Source organism: Macaca thibetana, chromosome 3, assembly GCF_024542745.1.
Source record: "Macaca thibetana thibetana isolate TM-01 chromosome 3, ASM2454274v1, whole genome shotgun sequence".
In the NCBI taxonomy this organism is placed as follows: domain Eukaryota; kingdom Metazoa; phylum Chordata; class Mammalia; order Primates; family Cercopithecidae; genus Macaca; species Macaca thibetana.
In genome coordinates this window covers 125,680,946-125,698,228 of record NC_065580.1, presented here as the reverse complement: position 1 = coordinate 125,698,228, position 17,283 = coordinate 125,680,946, and the positions used below count along the sequence as shown (strand labels likewise).

The following is a 17,283-nucleotide window of genomic DNA, read 5'->3' as shown; positions in this document are numbered from 1 at the left end:
GGGCAGTGCCAAGGTGTGCAGGCATCTGCACAAAGCAGGGTGGGTGTTAGTGAATTTTCGGCAGAGCCTCATTTCTCCTCTGCTGGTCTGAGAGGGGAAGTGGGTTTAGGCGTGGGATGCCTGTTAACGAAGATGAAAAAGCAGAGGGATTTAGAGGACCCAGACTCATCCACTGTGTTAGGGGAGGGCAGTGGCTCACACTGTGGGGTGCAGGGGGGCTCGCGTGGCACTCCTGCTGGGACAAGCATCACTGATGAGCATGGGAAAGCAGAGTATTGCTTTCTGTGCATTGCAGAGGCTCCTGGTCGGGGAGGGGAGGAAATTGGCAGCATCGTGGTCCTGGGGGTTGGTGTGGGTTGGGGCAGGACTCTGAACGTGGTGGAAAGGGGCTGGCAAAGTCAGCATGAGGCTGAGGTTCAGAGGTGGGGCTCCGAGGCCAGCCCAGGAACCAGGACCCAAAGGCTGGAGCTGCTGGCCGCAGGGCTCAGGGCCTGGCCGGATTGTGCAGAGGCTGATAAGTGGGAGGAGTGTGGAGTAGCTGTGTTTTGAGGAAGAGGCCCTGGTCAGGGAGTTAAGAGGCCTGAGGTCTGTGAGACCCAGTGTAGGCCACGGTCCCTTCTAAACCTCAGCACCTTAACCAAAATGAAATGGATTGCAGAAAAGCACTTCTCATTCTATGTAATCTATGCATATAGTATCAGCCAAGATGCAGCAGCAGCAGAAAGTCAGAGCTCCTTAAATGCCCAACCCCAAATCCTTCCCCATCAGGATGCTGGCAGGGTCCCACCTACATGTTCTCCTAGGTAGAGAGGAAAAATTGTCTTCATTCGTTTATTCACTTCATTCGTTCATTCACTCTGAAAACGTGAGCTAATTAGCTCCAGCCACTGTGTTCACACAGGTGGAGGGTGTGGGTGAGAATCCTCCCTGCTCTTTAGGAACTGTAGGGTGGAGAAAATGGAAAAGCCTAGGCTGAGGCAGCACTGTAGGCCTGGGGGAAGGAGGGGCTGGCTGGCAGGAGGTGGCCTCAGCTGAGTGTGGTGCCCCTGTGATTGAATGTGGGAAGTGGATAGTTAAGGGAGCTCCAAAGGAAACAATGATTGAATTATGGTCCATCTTCTTTGTGGAATATTATGTGGCCACTAAAGATCATAGTCAAGATGACAGTTTGCTGGTACGGCAAGACCATCAAGGTGCAGTTAGGGAAGAGAGCATTGGATAATGTTTTTTGTGAAATAGTCATGAGGCTAGCCAGGCCCAGTGACAAACACCTGTAGTCCCAGCCACTCAGGTGAGGTGAGAGGATGGGCTGAGGCCAAGAGCTCAAGACTGTAGTGATTATGCCTGTGAGTAGCCACTGTCCTCCAGCCTGGGCAACATAGCTTGACCCTGCCTCTAAAAAATGGTCCTGAGTTCCACTAGAGAATCCCACAGATGCATAGAGATTGCAGAGGACAGTCAACAATGAAATCTGTGGTGTTAATGTGATTTAAGTTTTCTTTTAAAATGATTTCCTTAATGTGACTGAAGTAGATGCAGTTTTCCCATCGACAGATAGTTTTCTTCCTTTCCAGCAGCCATTTGTGGTGAGTTCATTTATGGGTTTCTGACTATTCGTTTTCATGTCTCAATCCTGTAATAAATCTGTCAGCCTGCAGTGACTAAATGACACCAACTGAGAGAAAATGGAAATAGTAGGGAGGGTGTTTTGACAGTTTAATTACCCTCAAGTCATAGCCCAAGCACAAATAGGGCTGCTTCGGTTGTGAGGACATCTGGCTTCAGAACTAGTGGAATGCGTGTCATTCTTTTCCAGTGCGACGGTGCTTCTGAGGGTGCTTCTGAGGTGCGGGGATGATGATGGGACAGCCCTGCAGGCCACCTCTCCCTGTTCTTCAGCCCCTGGGGCTCCGACATTTTCGTTCTGGGTTTTTTCCTGAAGAAACAGGAGGGCAGAGAGAGGGATCCAGGGTGTGTGGCCGTGGGGGTTTTTTAAGGGTCTGTTGCGTTGTGGGGTCTCACACTCATTGCCTGCCTTGTGCTGCCCTGGGCAGCAGCCTTCAGGATAGAGATTTTTGAGTTTATGGTTTTGCTGAAAGAAATAACTGGGAATACTTTTCTGTTTACAAATCACAAATGCCAGTCTGTTCATACATTCTCATAGCTACCAGAATATTCCTTACCCGTTCATCCCTGATCGCAGAAGGAAACTGGCTGATCAGGGTCAGGATGAGGGGGTGTGGGTGTGGGAACTGTCTTCCTTGGTGAGGGCCTCCCAATATGGCGGGCCTCCTCACCAGCGGGAATGTGTTTCCACAAAGTCCTCCAGCTCTGTCCATCTGACATTCCATCTCTGTCTCCGTTATTCTTACTCAGCACTTCTCTTTCCAGCCCCCGTGCTGCCCCTCCCCTCCCTGTGACCTCTGCCTTGCTGTTACGGTTTGCACAGCCCAGTTTGTGTAAAGTGGATACATCTAGAATGTTCTGCCATACAAAAGTGGCAGCTGTTTTTTTTTTCCATGTGAAAGCATTTAATGTCCTTAGCCACTATAAATAATGATAGATAACGCACTTTGCACAGACTGTATTTCAAAAAGAATTTTTTACAGCCTGCCCTGTTGGTAGGCAATTTCTGTTGTTACATTACTCAAAACAAAGCTTGCACATCTGTGATCTTTGATCAGTGGGAGCAGAAACTTACAGCAAATTTAGGTCCCTTGCCCGCTGTCCTCTGCTTCGCCAGTGGTGGGGCTGAGGTGGAGCCCGAGCTCCTGGCCCATCCTCGTCCACTTATGGGTGCCTGCATCTGGAGGGGCGCGCTGCACGCACCAGGGGTCTCCCTCATGTTTGCTCACATGGGCCTCTGCGTCCGACAGGCCCCCCCAGCCTTGCTGGCTTCGTTCCTCTGGGAAGCAGAGCCTCCTTCAGAGCCTCCTTCAGATCCCTCAGCTCCCAAGTCTACCATTGCACTTTTCTCCCTAAATGTATTAATATTTGAAATGGCTGCTTCCGGCCCTTCTGAGGGGCAGATGAGGGAAAATGTGGGCCAAACAAGACCAGAGGCTCCTTGTTGCGACGAGGCCTGCAGCCCCACGTGAAGTCCCTGTGCCTACACATCCAACCTGCCGTCTGTCACTAAGTGCTCTGTGAGCATACTGTGTGCATGTCCCGTGTGCGGGCGCCCTGTGTGGGGGCACGGTGCAGCCACAGGACAGCCGGGGTGATGAGGCAGCTGTCCCTGGGATGAGGACAGGATGACAGTGACTTCTGACCTCCTCTCATAGAAAAACGTGGATGCCGCACCACCCAAAGTGAAAGGCTAAAGTTGGAAGTCCCTTTTATCATACACGTTCAAATTGCCTGTGGAAATTCAGCAAAAATATGACATGCATTTCCATTGTATCTGCCTTTTACCCTCTCAACCTTAAATCTACTTTTAGTTCTCTGAAGACTTCTAATGACTTGGGAAAATACTTTTAAAGGATGTGAAGTGGTGTTTTTCTGTCTGCTGTTTGTTGAGTATCAGTATTTTAAGCCTTGGTTCCCTGTGGAGGAGAAGTTGGCGGGTGGGGAGGTGGACTGGCTGCTTAGATGAGGCCTGCACACGTGATGATGATTACTGAAAACAAAGCGCGGCGCTTAACTGGGCATGTGGCCACGGGGATTTGTTATTAATTACCTTTGATCTAACTTAGGCGAAAGGGAGAACAAAATTATAGGGTCACAGAATCCCAGGTCTAGTCGTAAACAAACAAACAAAAATAAGCCCTGCACAGTTTTAAAATGTTTCCACTAATTATGCTTCTGGGAGCAGTGCTGGTTTTCTTGTGCTGAGACTGCCTCGCGTGCTATGGGCTGACGTGGGCTTGTGCTGTTGACAGCGGGAGAAGGTGCATACTGGATTCATGTCCCGGGGCTGCCCTCACAAAGTGCTACACAGACTGATGGCTTAAAGCAGCAGGAATGTGTCTTCCCCCAGTTCTAGAGGCCAGAAGTCGGCGTGTCAGTGGGGGTAGGTTGCTTCCGGAGACTCTGAGGGAGAATGAACGCATACTTGTTTACAGTATTCTGAACATCTTTTACAGTAACCGTTGTCTTTGTAGTTATTTCCCTCTCTTCATTCTGTTTCTGGGGTGCCTCTTCTCCTTTTTCTTAATTAGTTTTGCTACATGTTCATTGTATTATTTCAGGGAAAAAATGTCAAAAGAATCTCAAGGCTGGATGGAATTTTCAAGGGCACCCATCCTAAGCTCACTCCATGCCAATAATCTCCTTACTCCACACCCGGCTGGCCGGCACAGAGACCATCCCACTGAGGTCGTGGTGCTATCCTCAGCAGCTCTAGCCTGCACTTCTACCCACCCCCAGCGCCTGTGCTTCTCCAGGTTCAGTGAAGAAAGACTGGTGAGGGGTTGGAAGGAGGCTCACGAGGCTGAATCTCCACAAAGTCATGTCTGATGTGTTTGACAGCCCCTGGGATGTCTCTACAGTAGCTCCTCTTGAAATCTAAAGCAACGTGTCCACATTCTAAACCACTGTCAAAGATAGTAACGAAAGTTAAAAAGTGGGGAGAGGGCAGGGAAACAGACTAGATAAGAAACAGCAAGGAAACAAAAAACGTGACAGAGGAAGATCATCCACAGTCTATGGCAGTGAAGAGGAATGTGTTAACACTCCTCTGTAAGAAGAAAAAGACGGCCGGGCGTGGTGGCTCACGCCTGTAATCCCAGCACTTTGGGGAGGCTGAGGCAGGGGAATCACCTGAGGTCAGGAGTTTGAGACCAGCCTGACCAATATGATGAAACCCCATCTCTACTAAAAATACAAAAATTAGCCGAGCATGGTGGCAGGCACCTCTAATCCCAGCTACTCAGGAGGCTGAGACAGGAGAATTGCTTGAACCCAGGAGGCGGAGGTTGCAATGATCTGATTGCGCCATTGCACTCCAACCTAGGCAACAAGAGCGAAATTCCATCTCAAAAAAAAGAAAAAAGAAAAGAAAAAAGGACATGTTGTGTTAAAATCAAAATTCAAGTATGTTCTGCTTTAACGAGAGAGGCTAAAGAGCATGCATGACATGGGGAACTAGCAGGAATTCACCAGGAAGGATTAGCAAAGAAGGGGCGAGATCAAAGGTGACTTGAGAGCCACACAGGAGAACTTTCGGAGAGAATCATAAACCTAAGCAAAGGAACCTGAGAGAGAGCTGTAAGAGGCACTGTCCTACTTTACCAGGGTGGGGCATTGGGGAGGTGAGGACAGAGCACGTATAGGGTCCTTCCTGGGCCCAGAGCTCATGGAACTTACTGAAGGGTTGAGTGAAGGGAGGGACCTATCCTTCATGACTCAGATTCCCCCTCTGTAAGGAAGGATGGTAATCATAACATGTTACGAGGATCCATAGACACTTATCAAGTGCCTCTCACATGCTACTCAAATTACAGCCTGAAGACATGCGTGCTCCCTGGAGCCTGTTAGAAATGCAGGCTCTCCCTCACCCCAGCCCCACTCAGAGCCACTGAGTCAAGGTCTGTATTTCAGCAAGGTCCCCAGGTGATGCAGGATGCCCCCTGCACTGAGAAGTGCTACAGGTTTGATGAAGACACGAACATTGAAGGATGGACTGTGCTGGCCACAGTCCTGTAAGTTCAGCATTAAGAATAGTGTGAGCACCTGTGAACTCTGCAAGGCCAGAGTGAAAGTTAGTGTTCATCTCTTGGAATAACATGACTGCTTTTGCTCTAATTTTTGGCAGATGCTCGAGGATCTGCTCTGTGGGATGCACTGGAATTCTCTTTATTAACACAGTTATTTTTGCTTTTGTTTAAAAAAAAGCAGCAGCAAGCAAAACTATTGTCTTCACTCAACTTCTGGTTTATACAGCTAGGAAAGAAAAAGTGAAAACTTTTAGTGTGGGGGTTTCATTTTCTACTTAATCTTGCTCACCAAATTTGTGCCTTTTCTTGTGGGACATCAGGGCCCCGATGCCCTAAAGCAATGTTAACATGCATCTCAGCTGTGTTTCAAGTGTGTGGTCTCTGTAAACCCTAACAGGTCGGCCTGAAGGCTGGGTACCTAATACCCACGTCTTTTAACTCCCTTCCTCCTCTCTTCCCCAGAAGGCAGTAGCAGGAGGTTCTTTTTTGTAAGGGATAATGTATGTACCTCAAGAGGAAATGTACAGTGTATACAGTGGAAGAAGAAATATGCAGTCTGCAGTCCAGTTCCCTTCTTCCCACTTACCAGTTTTTTGTGTGTATTTGAGAAATACTCCATAGATTTAGTAATATATGCATATGAAAAGGAAAGCCTTTTAATATGGATAAAAATCACCTTTTATAAAAGGTGAAGATTTAATAGTCATGTCTTAAATTAATTTTCAAAGTATATAAAACAAAAATGTAAAAATAAGAGGACACAGTGATGGAAGCTGTAGGAGTGTCAGTGCATTGCTATTAAAGTGATCAAAATATAAAAATAAATGGAACATTTGAAAGAAGCTCTTAGATTTCGCACTGCAAAGGTGTCTGAATACGTTTATAGAAGTAGAAGCTGCATACCTCCGGATACTAGGGGCTTTGTTTTAAACTGCGTGCCTCTCTGGCGATTTTGGGAAAGTTGCTCAGTTCTCTGAGCCTCACGCCCCTGAAGCTGGGACCCTAAGAGTACTTCCTTCATGTCCCCTGCTGAGCACAGGCCCGAGAGTCAGCACTCAGTGAGGGGCAGCAGTTACCACTCCCAGTAGGATACCTGAAGTTTGTAGATGTCTGTAAATGAACAGATGCGTGCTCTGCACCCACTTGGAAATGAAAGACTACTCCCATAAATTATGTATTGAGTCAAAAAAGTGGGAGTGGAGGACCCTGCAGGGCTGATTCTTTCCTCCACCCTCTTTCCAGGCTCCACCTCTGTTCTTCCAGGGCTCCGGCCAGGAGCCTTGGGGCCAGTTGGCGTTTTCTCTCGACACCACCCTGGCTGCCACCACCCTTTGTTGAGAGCCTCCCTGCTGGTTCTCTTGCTGCCCCTTATTTCCAGCAAGGCAGCCAGTGTCACAACAGGAGCCAGGGCTTGTGCTCCCAGCACTCCCATGGACCCACTGTGCCCACAGAAGCACTTTGAGAGGCCAAGGAGGCCCTCTCTTCTCTCAGCACCCCTCCTGGCTGCCCAGTGGGCTCTGACCTCTTCTGCGGCCACTCCTGGCTCACTCCCCTCCTGCCACTCACTGGCCTGTGGCTTGTCCTTTGACCCTCCAGACAGCCATTCAACCATCAGGAAGGAGAAGCAAAACTATTACTATTTGTAAACAGTTTATCAGTACTTACCTAAAAATCCTGGAGAATGAGCTCAGAAATATTTTTAAGGGTTGAGACAGTTTAGCAAAATGAACAGATACAACCTCAAACCAAACCAAACTAGAAAGCTCAGAGGACACAGAAATGCCAGTACTGAGCTGGCAACATGTCTGTTGTTTGTGAAAATGTTCTCTGGAAGAGGTAGTTCAAGGCTTTTGGCTACAAGTAACCACATACCCCAATTCAGCCAGCTTCAAAAATAAGAAAGAATTATCTCTTAGGATAGAAAGTCACATAGAGGAAGGGCCGTGATTTAACTGCATGGCTCAGCAACATCCTGGGGCCCGGGCTCCTTCCATGGGCCCCTGCTGCGCCCCTCAGCTCCTCGCCCTCCAGCTCCTCCCCCTCCACCTCCTCCCCCTCCACCTCCTCCCCCTCCAGCTCTCCTTCCTGGCAGAGAGGTCTGCCTGGGTCCTCACAGATGCAACAGTGAACACTGGAAGGAGAGTCCCTTGGGCACATTGTATAATTTATTTGGGTTTCTGCTTTTGAATCTATAAAATGGAAATTGTGTGTATCTCATAGCATTCCTCTGTGGCTAGAATGACAGGCTGTATGTGAGATACTTGGATCTGTGGGGAAAATGCACTTAGCATGTCACAGGACCCTGAGGTCCTAGTTCTCTTCCATGCTTCCTGCACTGAGAGGTACTTGGTCAGAGGCAGGCAATCTGAATGCTCTCCCCAACATCCAGTCAGTTCTCATTTATCTTGGTCTTTCATTTTCCCTCACCCATTTTTTTTTTCTTTCCCTTTCAGTTTGCAAACCATTCTCCTTGGGAGAGAATACCATTTAAGGTAGTTTATTTTGCTAGTTGTTTTATTTCTTAATCTTCTTTATTCTCTGTGCACATGCAAAGCCCCTTTTTTTGGCTAGAGTCATTGCTTCAAGCTGCAGCTCCCTTGGCCTTTGTTTTCCTGACTTCATTCTATATTTGTTCCTGGTATTAACCTCATTTTGTCATTTTGCTTGTTAGTCACAGGGCTTCATTTGGAACACTCACATTTTTGTTCTCACCATGCCTATTTGTGATTGTGGAGTTGAGGTTTTGACTTTAAGGTGCTTTCGATTCCAGAGCCATGTGCCATAGAATCATCTGTGCGTTTGTGGGAACGTCTTTGCCGTGATCGCTCTGAAGTCTGTGGGCACATTCCAGGCCCTGCTGGCCTTCTGTCCGCGGGCTTCATGCAGGGAATGAAGTGTCCTTGCTTTCTCTTTCCTGAATAAGTCTCTGCCTCTGTGAGAACTGGGTCTACCTTCTCTCGGTTGCTTTTCTCTGTGAGAGCCTGAATGGTAAGCATGGCCAGCGTCCTGCGAGGACGCTGTGCCCCATGTGCCCTGGGTTGGGAGGGGCTGACTAAAATGATGCCAAATGAGCAGAAGCTGAGCAGCTGTCTGGGTCAGCGCGGCCTCCACCTGGCCAGGGTCCCTCAGCTGCTCACATGAGGCTTCGGCCTCCGGCCCTGCTGCCCTTTAACCTCAACTGCAGCCTCTCCAATGTGGTCACCAGTTTTTTCACCTGAGGGTTCATGTTCTTGACAAGTACACAGTTTATTCACCTCCTATCCGTTCTCTTTTATATTCCAAATACCTCTCCATCTCCATGTTCAAATATTTCAATCCCATCCCACCAATTGCTGGCAGGATCCATCACTGCAGCTATGAACATGAATATACCCACTGGATTGGATGCAGGTGCTGGCGTTTCTGGTTCTGCAGCGTAAGTGGCCACATTGCAAACATAGCCTGGCCGCCTCTCTGCTACAAAGACCACACTCCCGCCCCTCCCTCACCTGCAGCAGGGGGTTGGGCTCGTCCCCTCAACAGGAGCCACGGGCTTGGCACAGGCTTGCTGAGTGGGGCAGCCAGTCACTCCTGTCATGTCAGACACAGGTGTGTCTCAGGAAACCCATGCACACCCAGCACAATCTGGCAGCGCCAAAACCCAGATCCAAGTCGTCACTCGTCCCATCAGTCATTCCTCCCATGTATTTATGGAATGTCTGCCACATGCAAGGTGCCATTCTGGGCTCTCAGGGCACCAGGATGAGTGATGCTCTGTCCTCGTGTTCAGAAGGCTCAGGAAATCATACCATACTGGCCAATTGCTTCATGCTCACAGGCGTGCCTTGTTCTGGGTGCCAGAGGACAGGGGTGCCTGCTCAGCTGGGAAGGCAGTGACAGGCAGCAAGAGGGGGCTGCCTGGTGATTCTGAGCTGAGACTAACAGATACATGGGAATTAGCCAGATCAGAGGCTGGGAGGAGCCTGGCATGAGGTGGTCACAGGCATTCCAGGAGACATGGTCTGCGTGGTGAAAGCCCGGGATATGTTATCTAGTGAGGGCCCAGGGAGGGCAGACTGGATCCAGGCGGTGTGATTACTGCTGGAGAAGGAGAATAGGGCAGGAACCCCTCATAGCAGGCCCTGTCCCTCTGGAGAGCTCACCCTCCCATGAGTGATGGGTGGCGAGGAGTGTAGGGCCAAGCCTGCCACAGCTTGGGTGGCAGGAACAAGCTCTGCCCCTGCTGCCCTGTGTTGAGGCCCCTGCCCATGGCTGGAGGGGCAGCTGGGCCAGAGGGGACAGAGCAGGGAAGCCAGGGCGTGGCTGGAGAGGAGGAGAGGTGAGACCAGAGACCCGTGTGCCCTGGGTTGGGAGGGGCTGACTAAAATGATGCGGGGATCCTGACGGAACTGGAGCGCTGTCAGGAGTCAGGCCCCTGGGCCCCTGGGCCCGTGGCCTCTGTCCCTTCTGGGCCACACGCTGTGTCAGCCGCCTCTCCCTCTCCCTACGTTTCTACCCTTCCCTCTGCGGCCTGCTGGACTTTCCTGCATCCGCAGGGAAGATTGGCCCAGCCCCCCTGACACGCTACTGGCCCATCAGCTGGACTGGAGAGGTGGCAGGTCCTGCTAAGAATACAGGCTGCCTGGCCAGCCCCCTGGCACCCGCGGGGCTGGGCCAGCTCACTGAGAAGGGATGGTTGTCAGTTAACATCACAGCATATCCTCCCAGTCTTTGCTGAGCCTAGAGCTCCCTTTCAAACCATGCCAAGACTCCCAGTGAGGAAGAGATGATGGCGTTCAGAGTAAAACGACTCCAGCATTGTCTGGAGACAGATGACATGCTGAGGGTACTAGTGCAGCCCGGCTGGGAGGCTGGCTGTGGCGGCCCTTAATTCTTAGACAGTGCTCCACACAGGGGCCCGTGATGCCCCCAATCTTCTGTGGCTCTCCCATCCCACCCTTGCCTGAACTTCTTTCTCCACTTCACCATCCTGTTTTGAGAGACGCCTGTCATCGTAGGAAGAGTCTGACTGTCTAGCTCACTACTGGGTTCAAGTCCTGGTGCTGCTGTAGCAGTAGTGTGGCCTTGGTGAGGCACTCACTCTTGCGGAGCCTCTGTTCTCCCACCCAATCCCCATCCTGTGCCATTCCCCACCGTGCGCACACGGCACAGGCTGGCCTGATGGACACTGGCGACGTGAGGGGCAGCCATGGTTTTACTCACCCCTTTTTACCCTTTCTACCCCATCTTCTGGAGAAAGTCTTCCTGCAACCCCAGCCTCTTCCTAGAATGTTTTGTGTATTTTCTTTAACCAAACCATCAACCACAAACCAGAACTGAAGGGCTCCTCCCAGGGCACACCCCGTGTAGGGAAGGGAGGTGTGGTGGAGTCTCCTTGCTCCTGGCTGACACCTCTGTGCAGATTGTCCCCACCACATCAAATCCTGCACCAGTGGGCCTGTCGCTCCTTGTCACTATTTTGGCTCCCATCTGTGACCATCACACATTGCTCCCTTTGTCCTTGAGGCTTTTGGAATCTCCCTGGTTAGTTCTCCTGTTGCCCTTTCCCACATCCCTGTCAGCAAATGAATCACCTGGACCTGCTTTCCCTGGTAGTGGAGGCTGCCGGCCATGTTCACCCACCCCTCTGCCAAACCCGTGGTGGCCAAGTCCCTTGCTGTGCTTTTCAGGGTAGCACCGCACATGGCTCTGTCCACTCAGCCCACTGTCTCGGGTGCCTTCCTTTGTACCAGCTCCCAGCTAGTGGGCTCCAGGTGCTTCACCAGAGGCCCCTGCCCTCGCCGAGCTGTGTTCTCCCCAAAAGTCCTCTCTGTCCTGTGTGTCTCTCCCCACCCCTGCCCATATATGCAAGCATTTCCATCCTTACAAAGGCACCTTCCCTTGCCCTGCGTGACTTCCAACTGCTACCTGTCCCCTCCTACAGTCTTCACCCCCACCCTGGACTGTTTTCTCCCTACTGCGGCAGGGACCTGTGTCTACCATGGTGTGAAACTGCAGAGAAAGAGCACGGTAACCCCAGGGCCACAGCCACTGGAAATGTGCCATGCTTATTTTGATCTCTCTTCAGCTGGGGAGAGGACATCACTTTTTCCTGAAAATTCTCCCACCCCTTGCTGCCCTGGCTCCTGGCGAGCCACCTCCTGCCACTTCTTCCCATTGCCTACATGTCCTTCTCATCAGCCTTAGATGCTTCATGCTCCTCTCCTGGCCTCAGTGCTGCTCCTTCCTGCAGCCTTCTCCTGGGCACGCCCACGTTTCCATCACCACCTTCCCACAGGAGGCTCCAGAGCTGCTTCCGCCCTCTCCAGCCCAGCACAGACTTTTTCATCTGCCCGCCCTTGTCCTGGTGCTGCTGTAGCAGTAGTGTGACCTTGGTAAGGCACTCACTCTTGCAGAGCCCCTGTACTCTGGTATTGCCCTGCCTGTTGGGGGCCTTTATTGAGACCAGAACCTAGGGCCTTTTGTTCTCAGCCCTTGTCTCCCTCCCCATGTGCTCCCCATCGAGTCAATCCCAGGCCAGTCATTGCTGACAGCCTCAGCGCCTCATTCTCTCCTCTCCATTTTTTCTTTAATATTCAGAAGCCTTCATCATATCTTGCCTAGACTATTGCAATGCCCTCTTTTTAAAAATCCTTGGCTTTTTAATTGTATAACATATAGCAGGATCCAATCTAAATAAAACATAATCTCTGCCCTTGAGAAACTCATGGTAATGGCAGTAGATCGACTTGTAAATAGAACCACCCAAGGCGGTGGGCGAGATGCATCAGAGCAGCGCAGGTGGCATCTGTGGGACCACATGGCATCTCACTCAGGTGGTGTCTGTGGGACGGCACAGGTGCAGGGCGAGGCGGCGGCTCACACAGGTGGTGTCTGTGCCAAGCGCCCTCCTGGCAGGAGAGAGTGCTCGGTGAGAGACAGCGCAGGCCTGGCCTGTGCTTCTGTTCTACATGCTCTCCTTCCGCACATGCGCAGATTCCCATGGTCTGACTTATGTGGGCTTTGGAGGTTTGGGACATCTTGTGTACCTTGATGGGCATGTTTCTAGGGTCAGAACTGTATCACACTGTGTCAGGGGGAGAACTGCAAAAAAAAAAAAAAAAAAAAAACCCTAGACAATATTCACACGGGGGCAGCTTCTTTGACACTTGAGTGTCTCCCTGAGCTAAATGAAGCCTCACTTCAAATATACCTGAGTCCCGTCACAAAATCAGCTTTACCCAGGGAACACCCAGCACTTCCACGGTTTCTCCTGATACTTTATTAACATATGCAGAATTCTATAGTGTTAATCTGCATGCTCACAGTAACTAGACCAAAAACAGCACCTCAGAGTGAGGGCTAGATTTGGGGTCGGGTGTCCAGCCTGTGCCCTCCTGTCACCTTCCATGGTGCCCCCATGCCCTGCTCCTCAGCTTGTCACTAGGGAGTCAGCCTGCGGCTCCACTCCTGACCCGTGGAGCGTCCATCAGCTGCAGCCCGGCTATGTGTGCCCAGGTGCACGGCCTCCCTGCCTATGAGTAACTCCCACCCTGAGGACACACTAGCCCAGCAGGGGAGAATGGAGACCTTACTTTAGAAATGGTCACCAGGCAACGATGTGCCCAGAGGCGTTGTGGAGCTGCTGTGATCATGCCAGGCTGAGTTGCGAAGCCTGGGTGGTCTTTGCAGCTCTTCCCATAGTTCACTGCAGACGGCCTTACCTTACTGTGGCCCAGTTCCCTCCACCCTAATGTGTGAACTGGTAGCGTGGAGTGTAGTCCACTAGAATCAAAGCCGTGAGAGGGCTTGTCACCACACCCCAGGTGCCCCCTTACCAGGCATGTTGGGTCCTTCATACACTGTCACTGAGTGAACGACGGGGCGTGGCCTGCTGGCCCTGCAGCCTGCACATATTCGGGGTGTGATGGGGCTTTCCCTTCTGTGCTCACCTATGTTCGTCTGTCTTTCAGGAGCCCAGCAGCCGGGGCCGCCCTATTACACTGACCCAGGAGGACCGGGGATGAACCCTGTCGGCAATTCCATGGCAATGGCTTTCCAGGTCCCACCCAACTCACCCCAGGGGAGTGTGGCCTGCCCACCCCCTCCAGCCTACTGCAACACGCCTCCGCCCCCGTACGAACAGGTAGTGAAGGCCAAGTAGCGGGGCGCCCACGTGCAAGAGGAGAGGCAGGAGAGGGCCTTTCCCTGGCCTTTCTGTCCCCGTCGATGTTCACTTCCAGGAATGGTCTCATGGGCTGCTAAGGGCAGTTCCTCTGATATCCTCACGGCAAGCACAGCTCTCTTTCAGGTTTTCCATGGAGGACAATATATGAACTCACACTGTGTCTCCTCTGTTGCTTCTGTTTCTGACGCAGTCTGTGCTCTCAGGTGGTAGTGTGGTGATAGTCCCTGAGGGCTGATGTCCTTATGATGGCGTGACCAGATCTTCAGGAGAGAGACTGAGAGGAAGAAGGCAGTGCTGGAGGTGCAGGTGGCATGTGGAGGGGCCAGACCAAGCATCCCAGGCAAGCATCCTTCTGCCGGGTATTAATAGGAAGCCCCACGCCGGGCAGCTCAGCCAACGAAGCAGCAGCCGGCTGAGCTGAACCCAGCAGGTCGTCTGCTCCAGCCTGTCCTCTCGTCAGCCTTCCTCTTCCAGAAGCTGTTGGAGAGACATTCAGGAGAGACCAAGCCCCTTGTCATGTTTCTGTCTCTGTTCATATCCTAAAGATAGACTTCTCCTGCACCGCCAGGGAAGGGTAGCGCGTGCGGCTCTCACCGCACGATGGGGCCTAGAATCAGGCTCGCCTTGGAGGCCTGACAGTGATCTGACGTCCACTAAGCAAAGTTATTTAAATTCGTGGGAAATCACTTCCTGCCCTAAACGAAGACATTGCATTTTGTGAGCTCTTGGTCTGATTTGAAGAAAGGACTGTTACCCTTTCTTTCGGTGTGTTTATGGAAGTGTATGTAGAGCGTCCTGCCCTTTGAGATCAGACTGGGTGTGTGTTTTCCAGTCTGATCTGATTCCAGTGGACATCACCGCCTCTCCAGGGCATTCTCAGGCCCAGGAGTCTCCTTCCCTCAGGCAGCTCCAGTGGTGGGTTCTGAAGGGCGCTTTCAAAGCAGGGGGCACATCTGGCTGGGAAGTCACTTGGACCCTTCCAGGGAGAGAGACCTGCTGAGGCGTCTCTCTGTGAGGTTGTATTGGGTCTAAGCGGGTATGTGCTGGGCTCCAAGGAGGAGGAGCTTGCTGGGAAAAGACATGACTGCTCTGACCATGTTGTTATAATTAGAATGAAGAAGATGTGGTTGGAAATGCACATTCCTGGATAGGAATCATAGCTCACCCCAGGATCTCACAGATAGTCTCCTGAGTAGTTGATGGCTAGCAGGGAGCTAGCTCTGTTCTGCCGCGTATAGTGTTGATGTGTGAACCCTGACCTGTCCTGTGTGCTAAGAGCTATGCAGCTTAGCCAAGGCGCCTAGATACTAGATGTGCTGTATCACGGGGAATGAGGTGGGGGTGCTTATTTTTTAATGAACTAATCAGAGCCTCTTGAGAAATTGTTACTCATTGAACTGGAGCATCAAGACATCTCACGGAAGTGGATACGGAGTGGTTTGGTGTCCGTGCTTTTCACTCTGAGGACATTGAATTGGAGAACCTCCTGGGGAATTTTGTGGGAAACACTTGGGAACAAAACAGACACCCTGGGAATGCAGTTGCAAGCACAGATGCTGCCACCAGTGTCTCTGACCACCCTGGTGTGACTGCTGACTGCCAGGGTGGTACCTCCCGTGCTGCAGGCCTGCATCTAAATGAGACAACAAAGCACAATGTTCACTGTTTACAATCAAGACAACTACGTGGGTCCAAACACTCCTCTTTCTCCAGGTCATTTGTTTTGCATTTTTAATGTCAGTTTCTCCCTTTATTTTTTGTAATGAAAAAGCACACTAAGAGCTGCCCCTGGAATTGGGTACAGCCGAATAGGCACCCAAAGGTCCCTGACTAAATTTCATTTATCTTTTTGATAGCAAATGATGTTAAGAGACAGTGATGGTTAGGGCTCAACAATTTTGTATTCCCATGTTTGTGTGAGACAGATTTTGTTTTCCCTTGAACTTGATTAGAATTGTGCTACTGTGAACACCGATCCTGCATATGGAAGTCCCACTTCGGTGACATTTCCTGGCCATTCTTGTTTCCATTGTGTAGATGGTGGGTTGTGCCCACCTCCTGGAGTGAGACAGCTCCTGGTGTGTGGAATTCCTGGAGCGTCCGTGGTTCAGAGTAAACTTGAAGCAGATCTGTGCATGCTTTTCCTCTGCGACATTTGGCTCATTTCTCTTTTTTGTTCTCTTTTGATAGGATCCTGTTTCCTATGTGTGCAAAATAAAAATAAATTTGGGCATGTGCTTTGATTGTTTTGTAGGGGAGTGAAAGGAGGGTGGAGATGAAGTTTCTAATGAGGAAGGGTGTACAGCAGATCCTTGGTTCAGTGGGGTGGGGTGGGGTGGGTGGAGGATGTACCTGGTCTCAGGGGAGCCAGAAACTAGATGTTATTTGAGAATGTAAGATACAAGCTATGGAGACAGTTGTCCCCGGTGGGTAGGAAGACAGAAGCATCGCTAAAGTAATGTTCTGTTGATATTGTTAGTTAACCTTGAGCTAGGACTGTTTTTCACAGGTTGGAGGAGCCTTCATTTTAAAACACAGCTCTGCTTGGTCAGAAATAACACTTCTCTCACAGATGCTACTGAAGGGTGTAGCTGCTACAGTTAAACTGCATTTTAATAATTTATTTTTCATTTTTTGTTTTAGAGATGGGGTCTCACTATGTTGCCCAGGCTGGCCTCAAACTACTGGCCTCAAGTGATTCTCCTACCCCAGCCTCTCAAGCTGTATTTTAGATATATCACTAATTGACATAATGTTCGCAAAGAAGCATTTTCCATTTTGCTTCTTTTTTTTGTTTGTTTTTTAGAGACGGTCTTGTTCTGTCACCCAGCCTGGCATGCAGTGGTTCAATCATAGCTCACTGCAGCCTCAAACCTCTAGGCTCAAGCAATCCTCCCTCTTCCCAAAGCTGTGGGATTACAGGCATGAGCCACAGTGCTTGGTTGACTTTTGCCTTCTTAAAGCATGAGTCCTAGAGTGTAGTCCCTCCCCTAAAAGTCTTCTGTAGAACTTTTGGGGACCACAATTGTGTCCATCCCTGGGAGACTGGCAGTGCACACCAGTGTATTGAACAGTCTGAGAAGCATCTTCATGCTGTTTAATCGAGCACTCCCCCGCATTAGTAGGCCATACAGTTCTTTTCCTTGTAGCAGGCAGTGCTGGCAGTAAGCACACCACTTCTGCCCACCCCATATTTGAGGACGGCTGCCCTGAAAGGCAGAACAAAGAAAGGGCAGCAATGCTTCCAGCTCTGGTATTCTGCACCCTTGCAGCTGGGCCTTTATTAAAGTGCTGTTCTCAGGCAGGGTGCCGACAAATCCACTGACTACTTGGCACTGTGTGTGGTTTTTGAAAGTCTGATTTTTTTTAGAATATATTTTGCATCTGTTTTCACCTTTAAAAGGCAACTGCAAATGACCCATTTTTATGATAAAACTAACTCAGAGTACAGGTGCAGCC

General features: G+C 50.6%; 1 protein-coding gene across 3 annotated transcripts in view; it reads left to right on the top strand.

Moving 5' to 3' along the window:
- VOPP1 (VOPP1 WW domain binding protein) overlaps positions 1–16,057 on the top strand; it is a 104,778-nt gene extending 88,721 nt beyond the window's left edge. For all 3 annotated transcript variants that reach the window (XM_050783537.1, XM_050783538.1, XM_050783539.1), the window contains one exon: positions 13,610–16,057. In XM_050783537.1, the coding sequence (XP_050639494.1) occupies positions 13,610–13,800 (191 nt within the window). In that variant the 3' untranslated portion in view covers positions 13,801–16,057. The remainder of the gene's footprint in view (positions 1–13,609) is intronic.
- The last annotated feature ends 1,226 nt before the right edge of the window (positions 16,058–17,283 follow it).